Below are 20,620 nucleotides of genomic sequence, written 5' to 3' on the forward strand. Positions count from 1 at the left end.
CCACCTGGGGATCTTTAACGTGCACTGACATCGCACAGCACACGGGCGCCTTAGCGTTTTTCCTCCATAAATAAACGAATAAACGAATAAGCCGCATAAATAAACGAATGCAAAAAAGTGTTGCGATAAGTACATCGATAAATAAACACTTCGCCTCAGTAAGATGACCAACAAATTAATCCTTCAAATCAATCAGCATTTTTTTTTCAGCGACGACATGAAGCCTCCCTCGGCCATACGCTCACTTTAGTATATAGTCGTCACTGAAAACTATTGTACACCGTCGATGCGCGTTCATCCTGGCGCCTCCCGTAGTCGGCGCGCCATAAATTATTCAGGCAATGCATGCGAACTTGGCTCTGAAAGTTTGGCGCCGGACCTTGAGAATTCTAATGGACTTGAGTGGCGCTCGCGACGCCCACCTGCGCGGGATAAGACCAGCTGCGGAGTTTGGAAGAAATGCCGGCAATGAACTCGAACACGGAGAAAGTATGCTTGCTCAACTTGTTGAATTTTTTTTATTCAGTGAATGTTTATCTTATGGCACTGGTTCAAAGTTCAGCAGAATGTCTGTATAGCAAAAATTTCTCAGCACGCGCGCTGAGTTTTCGCAGTACAGACGAGAACAGTGAACTCAACTATGACAATAACAAAAGATGCAGGCAATGCTAAATTTACGTGACCAGTATACGGGCAACACGAACCGCTCTGTTTTACGCGTGATGCGTCAAAGTCCCAGCTTCTTCAGGGAATAATCGTCGGGCGGATGAGTAGAATGTACATGAAGTTTATGACAAAATGTGTACGCACATTAGGATGAACTGCGATTGCAATGTACAGCAGCATGGCGATTCCTGGCTATGGCAACGCACCTCGCTATGGCGTGCGAATGGCCGTGGAGAACTGCTATCTGGCCATCGGTGTTCTCTGTAGAGCGCACATGCAGAGTTCGAAAGACGGAATGACGATGGACCGACTCCTGACGGGCGTCCGGCCTTCGCAGCACGTTGCCAGGGCTGACGTCTCGGTACTCCATCTAGTGGTCTGGCACGTCGTCGCTCTGCGTCCTCGTGTCGTCCATGCAGTTGCCGATGGTGGTGGCCCCTGGGCTCGCAGGCACGGATGTATATGACTTCTATCCGATCTGCGCGCCAAGTAATAGCACACGCTTTCCGTCAAATGCGCGACAAAGGCATTTTTAGCACGAGTAATTTGTGTGCAAAAAGAAAAAAAGAAACTGAAACGTTCAAATAATACGATATTCTGTAGCTATAAAAAACAAAGTTCACAGCTTGAACCGATCTCGATCGACGGCTGACAAGAATGAAGATCTGAACGACAACCGCTGACAACCACGAGATTTTTTTAGAGCTCAGTAAATGTTTCTTCAATCCAATTCAATGAGGAATTCGGGCTTATTATAGGCAGTCGGCGTTAGTGAAGGCGTCCCCGAAAATTTCCGGACCACACCGAAATTGTCGTGCCATACCAAAGCCACAGATGCATCATGCCCCGTCCAAAATTTAATTCGACTCCCGCCCTATCTTCGCGCCACCCCACTGCAAATTTCCTGGCGCCGTTCCTGGTCGGCGTTGGCACCCCACTGGAAGCGTCGATGTAGGACCAAACAGTTTCAATTGTTCGTCGGTATCGGGGCGTACAGCAGCCAAGTAGGAAGCGATAAAGAACTTTAAATAAGGTCCTAACGAGTTCGGTCAACCTCGATACCCTCTCTCATCTCAAAACCCGCCCATAGAAATGTTGCCGACCCTGTATGCGTGGCATAGTTTTCATTGTACCCCGTATGCACTTCGTCGCAAAATAAAAAAAAAGAACCGTCCCCGACTGCGTCGCCGCTCCCAAGGCGCATTCGAGTAAAGAGCCTTGCGAGTTCCCCCCAGGTGAGATGGTTCACACGATCTTCCGGTCCCTCGTAACGGGCGCACACTTGGTGGCGAAATCGGGCGCACGCGAGTCGCCTACCTGAGCGTCACCGGCGGTGGCCCGGTCAGGGGCACTTGTAAACCTCGGGCGGCTGGATCTCGCGCTCCATCTTCTTAAGCCTCCGGAAGTAGAGCACCACGCACGACACGTAGAAGAGCTGCGCGGAGAGGCCACCGCCCGATGAGCGCAACGCACGACGTCGCCCGAGGCGGAGGCCGATCTCCCACCTATACCTACCTGCACGCTGGAGAAGGCCACCGTGGTCGCGGTGATCCACGCACTGGACGGCACCTGCACCAGCCGCGGCTCAGGGACTCACGTCGTCCATAGCGCGCCCACAACACTGTCCAGCAAAGCGCATGGCATCAGCGGCACAAGCTGCAAGCAGCGTAAAGCTCGCACACAGCGAAGGCAGCAGCAGCAGCAGCACAAGCGGCGGCAGCTTTCTGTGCTGGACTCTTCGACCAGCGAGCGGCATGAAAGCAGCGGCGACGGCAGCTCTCCAAGCGGATGCACTCATCATGCTCAGGCAGCTGCCAAGCTCCGGTCCCGCGCAGCATGGCAAGCGTAGCTTCTGTGAGACGTTGCCAGGTGTGTGCATGTACCGACTGCAGGCCCAGGAAGATGCTGCACTTGAACAGCAGCGCGCACTCGATGATGCTGGTGACGATCCAGGGCAGGATGTACGCCTTGCGTCTCTTGAGTGCGCCGGCTGCCAGCAGCAGGGACAGGGCCGCCTGCAGCACCGAGTGCAGCACTAGAAGCGCCGGGTACAGCAGGCCCCCTGCATCGGAGACAGTGGACACGTCGTCACGCCCACGGCCGTCCAGCGGCAAGCAGCGCCCGGGGCGCTTACAGAAGTTGTCGTCCGGCCGGTGCGCGTCCCCGGTGAGGATGAAGAAGGCGGCCAGCAGGTACCAGAAGGCGAAGAACTCGAGCACGTGGATGAGCTGCGTGGATGGACACACACGTGTCAGGTGCGGCTCTCGACACACACAGGGCGGCCGCGGCGTCTTGGGTATGGGGGATGCCTTACCGCGCTGACGATTCCGATGAAGGCGACCACGCCGTCGACGGTGCAGCAGCGGCAGCGCGGCGCGCGTGCCATGGCCGCACTGGAACCGGTCCTAGTGGGGGCGCTCGTCTAGTGGGGGCCACTCGCTCACCCTCGCAGCCTCGATCGGCGGCGGAGGCCACGCATGCCGAGCAGCAGCCACGAGCCGCCGCCGCTGGCTCGCCCGCAAGTGGCGCACAACCGCCCTCTTCGTTATGTGCCCTCCGCCGGTGCACGGAGTGCCGTCGCTCGGCCGCAGCGGCGCCCGAGGCAAGACCTGCGCCCTCGCCGCACCGCTGTAACGGGACTTTCTCCGCCGCCTGTTTCACGCGCGTGCTGTGGTGGACGTGGTATACCGGTGGCTGCGGGCGCTTTATTGTATAGAGGCCGCGTGGAAGGCGCGTTGTTGCTCGGAGCATTTCCGAGAGCCCTTTGCCGCCCATAGTCACGCCGACACGACTGAAACTCGGCGTTCTTCGACAGCGAAGTTCTGATTATCCTCCACGTTATACCTCAGTGCACTCACTGCTCGTATCGTGTGGCATTATGCCACGCTGTTTTTTTTTTTTTTACTGGCCTTAAAACCCGGCGAGCTACTTCGCTGTGAGCACCGGCTGTCGCTTTTTTTGTGCAACGGCAGTCCCTCTCTCAATTCCCTCTTCTCTTGCTGTTAGCTCCGGCCTTCTACGTCTCACCCTTGTACGTTCCTTTGCGTCGGCTGTTTAATTGTGCTCAAAAGAACAGTTATATACTTTTATTCCGACTTTTGTTCTGCCTCTCGTGAAAGGTGCATATTTCATTTGAATGGCATCAAGACAGATCTGTCAAGCGAAGTAAACGAAGAGTTTAATAGCAAGTCCAAAGCCCGCGACTATAGCGACAGTTTGTGGAACATCAGACGGACATGAGTGCCGGCGTCTGTCGTATACCTCAATTTTGCCATTTCAGTTTTATTTCTGTCAAACGAAATCCAGTTTTTGCTGCTTGTCGAAAACGCCTGCGTCTTTTAGAATCTCAGTTACAATGCAGCATAGTGGCTACTTCGTGACGACTCCACGCTAGCGAGAGAAGAACAGTGTCCAAACTGAAACTCATATAACTCGCCTTGAGCACAGACCATTTCACTCGTGGTTTGTTATCACATTTTAACTTACCCCGCGGTCACTATACCTCAGCGATTCTTTCTATAGCGCACTTATCACGAATTAAACGCTAGAAAATATTATGAAATTGCAGGAGACTAATAATATCCCCAAGTATACTCATTGTTTCCATCTTTATGTCACAAAATTTACTGAGTGACGAGCTAAATTAACTGCACATCGGTGAATTTATTTCTCCAGCACACAGGTTAGATCCGGAAAAACGACCACCCTGTACCATGTGTTCTTTCCTCCTAATTTGTCTAGTATATCTCACCATCCTTTCGTGTTTTCCTGAAATGTGCTGTCAAATTTGTTCATTGTTCAAAGCCCAATTTTTCCACACATTTTGTAACTACCTCTGAATGGTCCCAGCCGAGGGCCGGCGGTTCGTGAAAATATAATAATAAATAAAAGACAGGAGATAACACGCATCGCATTCCAGACCAATTCTCACGTTTTTCTTTTGTGGCAATATACATATGGTGATTGGACGCAACGCATGCCAGAGGTTAGCCGCAAGGTCAGTTGACCCCCCTTCACCTCTGCCGCAACACCGCCGCAGAGAAAGCACTTCGCTTAGTATGCCGTTGAAGCGCCTCGGTGGGCGCAAGCAGCGCATACCTAATTCATTGGCAAGCTTCGTATACCAGGTCCGTGGGGGGTTCACGTCACGCACCGTCACGAGGAGACGGGCCGGCTTTACAACGCATCCAAGATTGCGTGGCTTCGCGTCGTAAAACGACGCCTGAATAACGAAAGGTCGTGAGCGTATTGGAACACTTTACACCCGCTCGAGCCGGGACTTTCCCCTCCCGACCCTCACTCTCCAGAACCCTCTTCTTGGTTCTCCAGGGCTGTATACTCTCATCTCGCTTTGTTGCTGCGTGTTTGACTTTAGCAACGGCGATCTTTCCTCGCCTCGACGTTCTCACAACAAACTTATCGGACTCTCACCGTGCCCGTTCTCCGAACTGGGCTGGGTGAGAGTCCGATAAGTTTGTTGAGGCGAGAACATCGTGCCCGTCCTCCGAACTGGGCAGAACCCGCCGCGGGGGCTAAGTGGTTAGGGCGTTCGGCTACTGATCCGGAGTTCCCGGGTTCGAACCCGACCGCGGTGGCAGCGTTTTTATGGAGGCAAAACACTAAGACGCCCGTATGCTGTGCGATGTCAGTGCAGGTTAAAGATCCTCAGGTGGTCGAAATTATTCCGGAGCCCTCCACTACGGCACCTATTTCTTCCTTTCTTCTTTCACTCCCTCCTTTATCCCTTCCCTTACGGCGCGGTTCAGGCGTCCAACGATATATGAGACAAATACTGCGCAATTTCTTTCCCACCAAACCAATTATTATTATTATTATTATTATTATTATTATTATTATTACTATTATTATTATAACTAGGCTGCTAAATCAGAACAGCGAAGTGGACGGCGAGGCTAACTTCATGCCTTTGTTATTGAAATCCGTGAGCGTACAGGTGAAGTGTGAAATATGAGGCGGACAGGTGCTGGCGTTTGCTTTGCTATTACTTTATTTTCATTGCTATTAATAGTCATCAAGCCTATTCTGCTTACCGGGAAAACTTGGCCTTGGCCCCCTAGCGAGTGACCAAAACTAGCAGTGTGGGCATGAGCACTCCATTTGCACCAACGTGTGCAAACAAAATCTTGGGATTACTAGAATCTAAACTAATACGGGAACACGGGTCTCAGGCTTTACAATCATTCGCTTCTCATTTCTTCTCACCCTTGCATTAAATTCGCTTGTCAGTACACCAGCACCCACGTAAACTACCCCCCCCCCCCCCCCCCACACACACACACACTTCTTTGAGAGAATGGCAGGCTCAACACCACACTTTACGGAAACCCGCAGACCGACAGTGGTACTTAAATTTCGCTGGTTATCATCCAAGACACTCTAAAAACCTAGGCAAAAAAAAAGCAAGAAACATAGCGTCCAGTTGGTCTTCCCAATTGGTAATTCACAACTGTATATTTGAAACCAGTGGGAAGCTGCAATTAAAATGCCTCCCAAGTCAAAGAAATAAAGACTTCCAGTTGGAGTTTCAAATTGAAAAATTTCCAGTTGCGTATTTGGTTCGTTTTAGGTTTTGGTTTTATGGGGTTTAGCGTCCAAAAAGCGACTCAGGCTATGAGGGACGTCGTAGTGGAGGGCTCCGGGAATTTCGGCCACCTGTTGGTTCTTTAACTTGCACTGACATCGCACTTTACATGGGCATCTAGCATTTCGCTTCCATCAGAATAAGACCAGCCCGGCCGGGATCGAACCCGTATCTTCCGGGTCAGCAGCCGAGCACCATAACCACTGAGCCACTGCGGCGGCTGTTGCGCACTTGAAACCAATCGGAAGCCGTAATTGGAGTAGATGGGACATTCCAGCTGGAGCACCTAAAGGAAGGTTAATTGCTGGCACCCAACTCACGTGGCAGCTCCATGTGGACCACAGGCAAGCACGACACATGAACCATAGAAACACTGCAAATAGGAAGAGTTGACACAAAACGGAAGTGATGAATGCGACAGTCTGGACCAGCAAGCCTGGATCATCCAGCTAGTCTGCAAATCAGCTACCGCCAGCTGTGCCCTTGAGTAAGGGCACCGACCACCCAGCTCTCGCAAATTATTCTTTTGGCAAATTATTCTTTTGAACCGCCGCGGTGGCTGAGTGGTTAGGGCGCTCGACTACTGATCCGGAGTTCCCGGGTTCGAACCCGACCGCGGCGACCGCGTTTTTATGGAGGCGAAACGCTAAGGCGCCCGTGTGCTGTGCGATGTCAGTGCACGTTAAAGATCCCCGGGTGGTCGAAATTATTCCGGAGCCCTCCACTACGGCACCTCTTCTTCCTTTCTTCTTTCACTCCCTCCTTTATCCCTTCCCTTACGGCGCGGTTCAGGTGTCCAACGATATATGAGACAGATACTGCGCCATTTCCTTTCCCCAAAAACCAATTATTATTATTATTAAATAAACGTTCTCTATCCCCCCCATATACGGCTATCGCTACAAATATACTTGTACGTCATATGCAAAGACCGGCGCTATGTATACGCCGAGTGAGCCACTCAAGCAGGAGTCCCTTGGGCCACTCGGGGCATGCAGGAGTCCATCAGCGGCACATCTGACGCCAGCGGAGGAGAAGGAGGAATAGAATGCCCGAACCTCACAGCGCGAGAAAACGACGATAATGACAATGAGCACGCAATGGACGAGCGTAATGGATGCCACTTCCCGCGGTGCTGACGGGCCGTTTCGTGCTGAACTCTACTTCCGGCTGTGGGTAATTAGGCCGCGATCTTTATGCCACTCTTTATTTGTATATCACGCAGCCCCTTATTCGCTCATAAGGAGCATCACAGTAGACGACGGGCAGGATGTAGAAAACTAATTTATATCGCGCTCCTTGCGCTTCCTGTGTTCTCTTTTGTTTTCGAGAAATGCGTCTCTCTCTATATATATGGCGCCAATCGCTCAAGTCTGAGTGCAGCTGGCCATTTGCGCAGCGAGCCTGACGTCTGAGGCACGATTAATCGGCACAGACAGCCTGCATTAGGTTTGCTTGGGTTTCGGTATTTTATCGCTACGTATGTCTCTCTTTAGCAAAGAAAAAAAAAGGAACCACCGTCAACTGCCGGACTAGCATAGATAAAGAATATTACGATTTCTTTTTAGCCGTCGCTGGGAGGTGATGGAAGCGCTCGTACTCTTTATGAAGAGCACTCGACAACCTGTCCTGCACTTAAACGTGTCACTTTCGTTGGAAGACACAGCCGCAGTCAAATTCTTAAGGCCGCTGGCAAGTAAGAATTATTAGTGACTGAATTGCGCGTGAGACCTAGGCGATAGTGATAACCAAAATGTTTTAAAGGAACTTGCTGTTGGCCTAGTTGGTTTTGTTTCACTGCTGATTTTAAAGGCGCCAAACAAACAGGGCGGAACACGAAGGGGGACGACAGGACGTGTTACGTCCTATTTGTTTTGGCGCTTTTAAAACCAGCAATGAACCAACATGGCACTGACCAACCACGGGTTGTTCTAAACGTGCGAACAGCAGTTGACAACTTGATCCTTTGGTCACTGGCGCGAGGTGTAACACCTAAGAGACGCCTTAGAGGTGGTCTCCTGGTTGATGTTGAACACTTGGGTTTGTTTAATTTGCACTAACGTGGCACATTACACGGGTGTATTTTGAATTTCGCCTGCATCGGAAATGCAAGCTGAAAAAAAAAAAAAACGACCAGTGGTCGAAACTAGAGTGACTCTAGTCGAAACTAATTTGGAGTTCTCTCCCCCCCCCCCCCCCCCCTTAAGGCACATCTTTCACTCCCTCCTTCATCTCTTTCCCTAAGTCGCAGTTTAGGTGTCTGCATACAGAAGCGATTACTGGGCCCCTTACTTTGCGCAGTATTTTTTTTTTTTCAGCAGCCGAGCACACAAATCATTGGGGTCAATCCCGGCCGCGGCGGCCGCGTTTCGATAGAGGCGAAATGCAATAGGCAGAAAATTGAAAACGAAAACTCGTTTCGAGGAAATGAAAGGTGAAGTCTATATCAGTCCCACTTTTCGGCGGACAGCTCAACTGCACCGTGAGGGAAGGGAAGAATGTCGGAGTGAAAGATGAAAGAGAGAAAGAGGTGTCGTAATGCAGCGCTCCGGAATAATTTCGACCGCCTTGGGATCTTCGTCCGCCGCGGGCCGCTCGGCTACTGAGCCGGAGTACCCGGGTTCGAACCCGACCGCGGCGGCCGTGTTTCGATGGGGGCGAAACGCATAGGCGCCCGTGTGCTGTGCGATGTTTTTTGCTTGGTTTTGGGGGAAAGGAAATGGCGCAATATCTCACATACCGGCGGACATCTGAACCGCGCCATAAAGGAAGGGATAAAGGAGGGAGTGAAAGAAGAAAGGAAGAAAGACGTGCCATAGTGGTGGGCTCCGGAATGATTTCGACCACCTGGAGATCTTTAACGTGCACTGACAACCCACAGCACACGGGCGCCTTAGCGTCTCGCCTCCACTGAAACGCAGCCGCCGCGGTCGGGTTCGAACCCGGGAACTCCGGCTCAGTAGTCGAGCGCCCTAACCACTGAGCCACCGCGGTGGGGCTGTGATGTCAGTGCACGTTAAAGATCCCCAGGTGGTCAAAATTATTCCGGAGCCCTCCACTACGGCACCTCTTTCTTTCTTCTTTCACTCCTCCTTTTTCCTTCCCTTACGGCGCGGTTCGGGTGTCCGCCGAGATGTGAGGCTGATACCGCGCCTGATATTACTACGTGCACTGACATTGAACAGCTCATGAGCGCCCTTTGTGTTTCGCCTCCATCGAAACGTGTGCCGCCTGCAGTCGTTATTGACGCGCGGGTCCTGCAGCGGTATGTGGCATTTACATAGGACCCTTCGTTTTCGAGTAAAACTCTATTTTACACGATTTTTGCACCCCGAGCAAATTTCTTAAGAATGGAGCTAAACCTGATTTCTACCTGAAAATAAACTTTCCAGGAAGCTTCTTTTCCGTGTGGACAAAGCTGAGGAAACCGCAAAACAAGTAGCGGACATCTTGTGCTGGCATCTAGAAGGTTGTTTTAAGTCAGGCGACTATTTTAAACTTATTTTAAAGCTTCCTATTTAGGGCGAGGCCTAATTTGAGGCGAAGTTCGAAGAGCAAGTTTTAGAAACAAGAAGCAAAAGCGCATGTATATCAAGCGATACCCACGCTGACAGCGTCTTGATCCAAGACTGTTCCGCGTTTAAATGATCGCATTGACGTTGAAAGAATGTTATCGCAGAGCGCAAACAAAGGCAGGCAAGTGTTCTACGGAAGCGCCGCACAGGGGCTGATAATGCGCGCCAAGAAATGACCACAATACGTGAGAGAAATATTTTTTTTTTATAGAAGGTTTGCATTGCAACATGTTGTTGCCAAATTGCAGAAAAAGAACAGATTGGAAAAAATAAAAGTGGCCATAATCCAGAAGGATCCAGACAACCTCCAGTCACGTCAGATCACGTAACCACATGATGACGACAGCAATGAAAATGCCCCTGAACCGTCACGGAAGCCATAATTAATTAATACATTAACATGAAACAAGGATACTGACCTTTTTTGTTTAAAACAGAATTTCAAAATATAACTTCGGCGCACGTTTATTTGTTTTATTCAGTTTATTTTGATTCAGTTTAAAATTACAACCCGTATACGCATATACAGAGCGTTCAAAATTAGACTTTCAGGATTTAAAAAAAAAACATACAAAGTGCACTGCACAAAAGTTGTTTTTGTTCATGCGATATGCGGCCAGGCGTACGCAAACTGCGAGGATAATTGTCATCGTAACGTAAGTAATTTAACTAAATGCAATAATGAACTTTTTATTAACTGCAGTTAGCATGTATGCTTATATTGAAAACTTAGAGACAGTGTGGCAATTGATGACTATTCTATTTTGTGGAGTTTTAGTAACGCGCCTGTGTCCTGAGATGCGCGTGTCTAAAATTTCAGCCCAATCCGTCTAATTACGCATGCGAGAGCGCAGCACTCGGCATGAGGCTCGATCCTCCCTGGTGTGACGCAGCTGTGGAGTGACAGACGACGTTGATTGCTTTTCGCTCTTGGCCAGCAGTGCGGTGTCTCTGCGCTTGACTGCACGCGAAGGCTAAAGCAGCACTACGTTCTATCTCACGCTCTAATAGCAGTCGCTTAAAGAAGCAGTGCTCGCCTCACATCGCCCGCACAGTCATTCTTCGCTTTCGCTAGCCAAGAACGAAAAGTAGTCGCCCGTCGCTCCACATTTGCTTGTCGGACGGAGAGCCATAGCCAACAGCTGCATCATACCAGAAAAGAGCTTCATGCTGAGTGCCGCGCTCTCGCTTGCGTAATTTGACGGATTGGGCTGACATTTTAGACGTGCATATCTCGGGACACAAGCGTGTTACTAAACTTGTACCAAATAGAATAGTCATCACACGCCGCTATCTCTAAGTTTTCAATATAAACATGCATGCTTTAAGGCGATAGTCTTTAGTGGCTCATACTCGCGGTGATCGTCAGTCCGTTACATCGCCACCCAGGTCAAGTCACCTTGTGATGTCACGTGATGTTAAGTTCACGCGATATATAATTTGGGTAAAAATTTCTCAAAACAGAGGAAACGGGTTTCGCCTTCCCGAAGTTAAGAGATATCTAAGTGCTTCCAAAGAATTTTTTGTGTAGTCCTCTTTTGTGTTTGCTTTTAAAATCCTAAACGTCCAACTTTGAACAACTTTTATGTATATTTGTGGTGTTTAAAGCTCCGTACGTTGTGTGTTTGCACGAAGGCTCTCTCTGAATCTCTGTGCAAATGATAGTCAAGGATATTCGACAAAAATTCGTCTCTTCAGGCACAGAAGTAAAAACAAATTACAGTCACTGATCAAGTCAAACAATGAAGACAGACGTTTCGGAACCCGTACGGGTCCCTTGGTAACAATGGGTTTGTGACCTATAGATAGTGTAGACACGTGGCATGCTTCCTACTGAGCTGTTCATATGGCCCCGGGTCGTCGATTGGATGTAGGATGATTCAAGGAGAAGCCGCGTTGTCAGATTTCGTTCTTTGGCTAAAATTGCGGCGTTGTCCCGGTAAATCTTATGTACTGACTTAATTATGCGCGTGCTCAGCAAGCGCACTTGATGCGATATCTCCATTTCTGACGTCACGCTGATGATCCACGAATCGAAGCGCGAACTTGCACGTCTCGCCGATATAAACCATGCAAGACTGCAGCCGCCGCAAGGAACCCGGCAGACAACACGGGGGAAGTTGATATCTGGAAGGCGGTCCTGGACGTTGACAAGCATGTTCCGCAGCTGACAGGTCGGCACGTGCCCAGTGCGCAAGTCATTATTCGCAAACACGCGGGACAAAACTTCGCTTATTCCGTGAACAAGTGGATACCTGCGCTGTCAGAAAAGTTATTCAGATCGGTTGTCTTTGGTTGCAATAATTTCTTTTCAATTCTAGTAACAAAGTGCATCGGGGTAGCCATTTCCGGAAAGTTCCCGCCGCACAATCTTGAGCTCGGATTGCAGGCGATCTTGTTTTGTGCCTTTGGCATAAATTAAAGGAAAATATACAGTATGGTTTCGTTTTTGAATGCTAGCAGGCTTTGATGTGTCCGTATGCGTGTGTCTGTCGGGCGGCTTTGGTGGTAGCCGGCTGCGTAGACGTTTACCGTTCGCTCGCAGCCTACGCCCAGCCTTGTGGGTGGCCTTTGAAATTCTGGGACGACATGCGCGCATCATACTGAACGAGGCGCTATGGTTACATTTGCTCAGCTTACCTCTTTTCACACACTGTATAGTTTCTTTACTTGATTTTTTTGTTTGGGCGATATTGTATAGACGCTTTGTTTAATCATACTAAGTACGTACTAGCCAGAAAGGCAGCGAAGAAATTTCGGCCAATTGTTCATACATTGGTCTTAATGCCGTTTATTTTAATGTTTCCGAAACGTATCCAAAAAGTTAGAAAAACCGTTGCCTCACCTTAATCAAATATTTAAACAACATATATGAAACTTTCTCTGGGCTGGTAAAGTTATCCTGTGGGCCAAATCCGCTAACTCTGATCCGCCACGGCTTCTATCAACATTTTTGCTAGGAGCAAGGGGCAATTCGCGTATGCACTCTTTTTAACGGAGAGCATGGCCTAAGTCTTAGATGGTGGCGGATGGCTAACATGCAAAGTTTTGTAATTAAATTTTGGAGCTGTACATGCAGTCTATGCGAAGCACCGTGTGAGATATCGAACTGCAAAGTTTTACTATAGTTGAAATTAAATAAATTGGTTTTGAGGAAAGGAAATGGCGCAGTAACTTCGTCGCTTATCTCTGTGGACACCCGAACCGCGCCGTGAGGAAGGGATAAAGCAGGGAGTGAAACATCCATACTGCACAAACAGTGGAAAAATCTCGGAGACACAATGATTGCAACCACGGTGCTTGCAACATATCGTTTTTTTTTGTGGTTGTGGTTTGAACGTTATAACAAGATTAGAATTTGTTATGCTGGTTTCCAATAGTTATGATTGGAGCATTAAACACATTTCGAAAAGAGCATAAAGTTTAGTTTGAGAGATAAATTGATGTTTGCCGCGAAAATATAATTTAATTATTTGTTAGTTACTTTACCATTAACATAGCGTTCCAATGTAATGTAACGGCTCTGCAACTTACGCAATAATTTTGTAACATCGTTCTAAAGCTAAATGCCGCCAAAAGCCAAAAACGTAGCGCCAAAAGCCACGCGCCTTGAACCAACATTTGCTCCTGGCAGTTTGTGAGTTGCTGACGTTTTTACAGTTACGGTATTTAGGTCACTCCCATCCATAGAAAACTAGACGAAGTCACGTACTCGACCTAGCTGCCTACGGCACTCGCTCTTCAGATAAACTCAATTTACTAACGAAGAGTTGCGATGAGACAAAAATGGTTTCTGTTCTTGAATTTTTGGTACAGTTCATGCGCACATATACTTCTGACACTTTTTTTTTATTGGTATGGATATAAAAGGAGATGTTAATAGATGGTTGGCAGCAGCGCCGGCTACTCCGTGGGTTAGCCCTGCAGGGTCTCTGGAATGTCGCGCGCGACCATGATGTAGCGGGCCCCTTCTGCCGGCGCGGATCTGGAAAAGTGATTCGATCGATAATGCCGCGAGGGTGACTCAGTTTCTTTACCAAAAAGACAAGTGCATCATTTCTATTATGTGGAAGAAAAAATTCTCGTTACATTAGAGTTATAAGCAGTACACCCACGAGGTGAAGGCAACAGCTTCGGCGAAACTAAGTGTACGACCCGCTCATGGACGAACGACATTCGCTGTTACGATTAATTTTGTGAAAAACTGAATGAATTTCAGGTACAGTAACTGTGCAGATAAACATTCAGCTCAAATCTGCCAGCACAAGGGCAGGCTTCATGCGCTCATCGCTTTTATTTTTCGCAGATCATTTATCCCTTAGGACGCGCTTACCTCTGCTCTCTCTTTATTCTCACAGTAAAAACCGGTCAGTCAGCCTTGGAGGTGCTGACCTGCACGCTTGACCAGAGTTAATGCTGGCATTGTGGCGCGTCTGGACGGCCGCCTACGTGGTAGAAACATTGTTAGCAACTGTAATAATACCGTCGTTTCCGTAGTGCCCGCAGATTATCATGAACGAGACTTGCCCACACATGCCCACAACCGTCCTACTGCGCCCACTTCGAGCTGAACTACGCCAGGCGCGGCAGTCCCTAGATGGCCACGTGACCACGAAGGCGGTGCACCGCTCGCATGGCTTGCGCACTGTCAATTGGTACGCATGGCTAGGGAAATCTAGGGAGGATGCAGCGGACAGCAGCGGCAACATCGGGACAGCATCAGGGAGGTCAGCGGCCGCCACCACTGGTGCCGCTTTGTGACCGCGCCCGGCGCCAGCGAAAGAGACACACAGGTGGGCCATTGCGCTCCTTGTTACAGGCGCCAGGACCTTATCTTGAAACATGCCACCCGGCGCTTAAACGCCATCCTTCCAAACGGCAGCGCTTACCTCTCAGTCTTGGCATCCCTTGGCTCGCTCCTCGAAGCCTTTCCCGTTTTGAACGGCCCCGCGCGCGCTGTACAGCTTTGCCGCACGCGTGTTCCGCGATATAAGTGCTCGCCGGTTTCGCCGTGCTTCTTTTTCGACCCCGAAAAGCCGCTCAGTTGAACGTTTGCAAACAATGATTTGTCATCCGCGAACGATCCAAGTTTGCGGCAGAGTGCCTCTTGATCTGAGGCCGTGGAGGCTGACAGGCTGCTCACCTCCCGATTAGTGGGTCAACGTGCTGCTGTGTTTATATGACATGCATCATGTCTGCGTGTCTGCCTGGCTGTGTGATGTTCCTATGTGTTCGCCAAGATCCTCGTTCCTTGTGCTCTCGTTTATATAATTTTCAGTCGCGGCTTCGATCATCTGAATTTCATACTACGGACCGAAACTTTGCTGGGTCAATGTTGACAGTAGTGTTTTCGCTGGTGTTCGCAGCATTCTTTCGCTTTTCGGCTCATCCGGTTGCCTTTGAAGAAGCATTTGATGCGTTATGCATTGGAATTAATCATACGCAGTCTGGAATGATGCCGTATCGACTGCAACCTTTTAATAAACCGTGCAGCTGCACAGCAAAACCTGGCCTGCCCAATTGTGGATCGAAATTGATTTCCCATAGTTTGAGCCATGTAGTCTCAGGTCTTCGGCTTCTCGCCGATTTTATTTGCGAAAGGACGCATCAGCGACGGCAAATCATGGTTATAATATCTCCTATCAACTCCGGAATAAGTTCCTTCGATCTTTTTTAGTTGTTTAATTGAGCAATCCGAAGTCGCGCGCCTACGCGATTCGTGCGAGCGGCTTTCGCGTAAGCGTGCCTGTCCATTTGCTTCGCTTTTCGTGTTCATTCAGCTAGTTACAATAACCAACGCGTCTTTAATGCTGCTTTCTAATATGATCAGCATCGCTACACACCGCATACTCGGCTCAACACGCTACGTGTTGTTTTCAGTAAGTTTGCATTGCGTGAAGTAAACTCATGAGCTGGTTTTGCAGCTGAACATGCCTAGGTGACCATGGGCCTGCAGCTGCTGCTGCTGCTGCTAGTGGCGGGATGGCCAGTGGCAGGCAGCGAGCGGCTGGCCTTCACACGCACCCTGTACAGGGCCAGCATTCCAGAGAACTCTGCATCCAAGCGTTATGTTCAGCCAAGCGAGAAGATGGGTGTGCACGTGGACAGCTCTCACCTGCAGGTGAGTCATTCTGTGTGGATGAAATGCAGGCCTCATACTAATGATTTATTGGATGCAGGTCCGCTACAAGATTGTCGCTGGCGACAAGGAGCGGCAGTTCAAGGCTGAAAGCCGACTAGTGGGTGACTTCTGGCTCCTCCTGATACGGACCCGCTCTGAGAGCACAAGCACAGTGGCCTTGAACCGTGAATATGAGGATAGTTACCGTGTGCGAGTGAAAGGCTCAGTACATGACACGTTGGGACATAGGCGCCTACCTGATGTCCACTGTGAGGTGCTGATACAGGTGACCGACAAAAACGATCTCAGCCCACTGTTTTTCCCCACCGTGTACAATGCCACGGTGCCTGAAGACACACCTCTGCATCATGTCCTGGTAAAGTTGAATGCCTATGATCCAGACCTTGGTGTCAATGGGGAGATCTACTACCGTCTGCTGGAACCTTCACGGCAGTTTGCTGTCCATCCGACGATGGGAACAATCTTGTTGACACGGCCGCTTGACTTCCAAAGAAAACCAATTCACCAGCTAACTGTGGTGGCTGAAGACAGGGGCCCCAAGCCCAAGGCTGGCAGCATACTCAAGTCAAGTACAGCACAAGTAGTGGTACGTGTGGAGCCAGTCAACAGACACAGGCCAGCCATATTTGTGCGCCATGTCCATGCACTTGTGGAGGCTCCTGAGGTATGGGCTGTGGTTGTGGTGACAGATGATGACCCTGGTATTCATGGCACCATTGGTGGGCTGGACATTGTGGATGGGGATGCTGATGACCACTTTACAGTAGTCGCTGGCTCGCAGCCTGGTGAATACAGCCTTCGTATTGACCCACGGCGCCCGCTGAACCCTAGGGGCTACACACTGACACTGAGAGCATGGGACCAAGGCACGCCTTCTCAGTTCACTGATGAAAAGGTTTCCATCAATCTTTCTGAGCTGAATAATGTGGTCCCTCAGTTGGAGCGCTCTCACTATGAGGCAGAGATATCTGAGGAAGCCCCACCAGGCACACCATTGGTACAGGTCAAGGCTGGTGTGGCTGGATCAGTGCCCCTTGTTTACCATATTGAGTCAGGCAATGAAGATGGTCACTTTGCACTGAACCCAGCCACTGGAAGGCTCAGTATAGCCCACTGGCTTGACCATGAAGCCAGGGCTAATTACTCTTTGGAAGTTAGTGTCACCAACAGTGCAGCCAGAGGTGCGCGTCACAAGGCGGTCGCCATAGTCACCATCCGAGTACTTGACTTCAATGACCACGCCCCAGTCTTTGATCCCAGCATCGCAGAGATTTTACTCGAGGAAAACAAACCAGTGGGGACCAAGGTGTTCACTGTTCATGCCCACGATGAGGATGAAGCAGAAAATGGCTACGTAAGCTACAGCTTGGTCAACCTGAACACAGTGCCTTTTAGCATTGATCCGTTTAGCGGTGAGGTGTCTACGACTGAGGTGTTGGACTATGAGACAATGCGCCGCAGCTACACGCTACGCATTCGTGCCACTGACTGGGGTGCACCTTACCAGCGGCAGGCAGAGATGGCTCTCATGGTGACACTGAGAGATGTCAATGACCACAGGCCCCAATTTGAGAAGGTTGACTGTATTGCTACTGTGTCGCAGCAGGCAGCTGCTGGAAGCCAAGTCTTGACGCTTTCGGCTGTGGATTTTGATGATGGTGGTACTGGCAGGGTGCACTACAAGATGGAGGCAAGCAGTGATAGCACTTGCTTCCACCTTAACACCAGCACAGGTGTGCTCAGCCTAGCGTGTCAACTCCGCAAGCCTGCCCGTGTGAATGTGACAGCAACAGATGGCTACCACTTTGCTGATGTGATGATGGTACTTGTACGGCCAATGGGTCAGCAAGCATCCGTGGAATGCAAAGATGCTGGCGTCATTGACAAGCTTCGAAGACAACTGCAGCTTTGCGAACGGAACAATGCCCAAGGCAAAATGCTTGACCACGGAGAGCCAACTGCGGCCAGTTTTCTGGAAAACCGGCACAGCCCGCAACTGAGTTGGCCTGATGATCTCTCTGTGAATGAGAGCCTTCTCCCTGGCTCAGTGCTGGGCTATGTCAAAGCCAAAGATCAAGATCATGGCTACAATGGCCGCCTGGTGTATGCCATATCAAGTGGTGACCAGCATTCTTGCTTTCGTGTGGACATGCAGACTGGGGCACTTCTCCTGACTGCCCCTCTCGACTACGAACTGGCCTCTTCCCACTTACTTAATGTAACGGCCTATGATCAGGGCCAGCCACCTAGATCTAGTTCACAGACATTGTTTATTCGGGTGCTTGATGTCAACGACAATGCTCCGCTGTTTGAGAAGTCTGCCTACAACTTTGTCATCAACGAAGACGCACCTAATGGTACATCTGTAGCTCGGCTTAGGGCATCTGATAGGGATCAAGGGCCTAATGCAGAGTTGCATTTCCAGCTAGACTCTGAGCAATTCCACTTAGATGACCAGACAGGTCTGCTGACCGTACATGGCCCGCTTGACCGGGAGCGCCATGACAAGCACCTACTTATTGTGACTGTGGCAGACAAGGCTCCTCAGGATCCCCTCTCCTCCACAGCCACTGTCAGCATTGTGCTTAGGGATGTTAATGACAATGCACCACGCTTTGCCCTTGCTCCTTACGTGGTCAGGATCCGTGAGGACTTGCCTGTGGGCACCCTGGTGACATCTGTGCATGCTGAAGATGCCGACTTTGGAGAGAATGGCAGGGTCCAATACTCTCTGGATGGCCAGCATGCTGGTGTCTTCGACATCGATCCTGACACTGGCCTTATTCGGCTGGCTGCATCGCTAGACTTTGAAACACTACGGCTGTACAACGTGTCCGTGCAGGCTCAGGATTGTGGTGACCCACCGTTCAGTAGTGTGGCGAGCTTAATCGTCGAAGTACAGGATGTCAACGAGAATCTGCATTCACCAGTCTTTCCTGAACAGGTGAGAGCGAAGGCAAGAGTGAGGGCAGGGGCCAATCATGGTGTCTTGCAGGTGTCCAGTGTCAGCGTGGATGAGAACCAGCCCCCAGGAACATTTGTTACCACCTTGGCAGCTACAGATGAAGACGGTGTCACATACGCCATCACAAGTGGCAACGGCCTGGGCCTTTTCAGCGTGGATGATAATGGTGTGTATATAGTTTATTTCTTGTCCATTCTTAACTATATGTAGCTTTGAGAGGGCACATGTGAATATATGTACTGGCACTTCTGTCACTTTAATGATACCTTTGTGTGGTGAAGCATGCAAAAAGGCTCCCACTCCGATTCATTGTGTAACCAGCATTTTTTCATCTCTATAGTCAAAATGCTACTTCTTAAGTCCTGGTGCCTCCAAGGTACTCACTTATCTAGCAGTGTATTTTTACACTTATAATGTGCTGGATAATTTAGCAGGATGAATCACTCTACATACTTATAGTGATTCATTTTTAAGCCCTTTTCAAGAACTTTTCTAGCTATTCATTACTTTTGGTCAGGAGTTATTTTGTCTCCATAAGGGTCCTTAACTTCTAGGTACCATTCGGAGCCGGGTGTCACTGGATCGCGAGACCTGCGCTCACTACTGGCTCACTGTGGTGGCTCGTGACCTCAGCCCTGTGCCCCTAGAGGCTCGCCTTGACCTTCATGTGGCTGTGAATGATGTTAACGATCAGGTTCCCCTCACGGAACAGCCAGCCTACAATGTGACGGTACCAGAAGACGCCCCGCCAGGCACGTCTGTGCTCACATTGGCTGCCCAGGATGAAGACTCCCCAACAGTGCACTTCAGGCTCGCAGATGATGCAGCCGGTCGCTTTGCCATCGATAGTCGCTCGGGTGTCATCACTACTGCCAAAGTGTTAGACCGTGAAGTGCACGAGCGGCACGTGCTGGAGGTGGTGATCAGTGATGGCGGCCAGCCACCGCTCTCGTCCACCACCCAGGTGCTCATCACACTCACCGATGTCAACGATCATGAGCCACAGTTCACTCAGCCTTTGTACCGCTTCCGTGTCCTTCCAGCAAATGGCCAGCAGGAACCAGCACCTCTGTGCCAGGCAAGTTTGCCCTTTACACATGATTGTTTTAACTGCCAGCATGCTTTTGTGATACACTGTAACATGAATTTGGTGCCTGTTGGCAGAAGCAAGGAGCTGCAAGTCAAAAGCTCCGTGTTGCAAGTGCCAAAAAGACCAAAAAAATTAATATTTATTCGTCTGTGTCTGAATGCTTGAAGTTTGTCCTGGAATGAACTTGTATTCACTCCATCATCATGAATAGCTCACTGTGTACAAGAGAGTTCAGGTTATTCCTCAATAATTGTGCTGTCTTTGCATTTCACTTGGTAATTAAGTTACATCACAGTTATTCCTCTGTGTGTGGTAGATCTCCAAGGCATGTATTTGGCTTTTTGTGCTGAGGGTACAATGCTGTACGTGCCAACAAGAAAATGATGGTTTTACATGACCATCCGTAACACTAGTGCATAAAGTTTTCTTCAGGTGTGGGGGATCTGTGATCAAAGCATTTCTTAATACAATCATATTGCAGTAATCTTTCTTGACGCACACAAAATCAGCTCACAATAACTGAATTAAATAATTCATTGCAGCTTTATAATGAGTTGAACCTTTATTTGAAATATGTTGT

The 20,620-nt window shown here is 49.6% G+C and overlaps 2 protein-coding genes across 3 annotated transcripts in view; one reads left to right on the forward strand and one right to left on the reverse strand.

Annotated features, from left to right (window-relative positions):
* Nucleotides 1-490: 490 nt before the first annotated feature.
* On the reverse strand, nucleotides 491-3,494 carry LOC144128954 (uncharacterized). Its single transcript, XM_077662784.1, has 6 exons — nucleotides 2,981-3,494; nucleotides 2,801-2,894; nucleotides 2,550-2,728; nucleotides 2,182-2,235; nucleotides 1,984-2,101; nucleotides 491-1,144 (listed from the first exon to the last, which is right to left on the reverse strand). The coding sequence occupies exons 1-5, from the start codon at nucleotides 3,050-3,052 to the stop codon at nucleotides 2,009-2,011; spliced, it is 492 nt and encodes a 163-aa protein (XP_077518910.1). The 5' UTR covers nucleotides 3,053-3,494; the 3' UTR covers nucleotides 491-1,144; nucleotides 1,984-2,008.
* Nucleotides 3,495-14,512: 11,018 nt separating this feature from the next.
* Nucleotides 14,513-20,620, forward strand: part of LOC144128955 (fat-like cadherin-related tumor suppressor homolog) — a 79,542-nt gene continuing 73,434 nt past the window's right edge. For both annotated transcript variants that reach the window (XM_077662786.1, XM_077662785.1), the window contains exons 1-5: nucleotides 14,513-14,636; nucleotides 15,768-15,964; nucleotides 16,023-18,929; nucleotides 18,981-19,116; nucleotides 19,505-20,028. In XM_077662786.1, the coding sequence (XP_077518912.1) occupies nucleotides 15,788-15,964; nucleotides 16,023-18,929; nucleotides 18,981-19,116; nucleotides 19,505-20,028 (3,744 nt within the window). In that variant the 5' untranslated portion in view covers nucleotides 14,513-14,636; nucleotides 15,768-15,787. The remainder of the gene's footprint in view (nucleotides 14,637-15,767; nucleotides 15,965-16,022; nucleotides 18,930-18,980; nucleotides 19,117-19,504; nucleotides 20,029-20,620) is intronic.

This window comes from Amblyomma americanum, chromosome 4 (genome assembly GCF_052857255.1).
Source record: "Amblyomma americanum isolate KBUSLIRL-KWMA chromosome 4, ASM5285725v1, whole genome shotgun sequence".
Classification (NCBI taxonomy): Eukaryota; Metazoa; Arthropoda; class Arachnida; order Ixodida; family Ixodidae; genus Amblyomma; species Amblyomma americanum.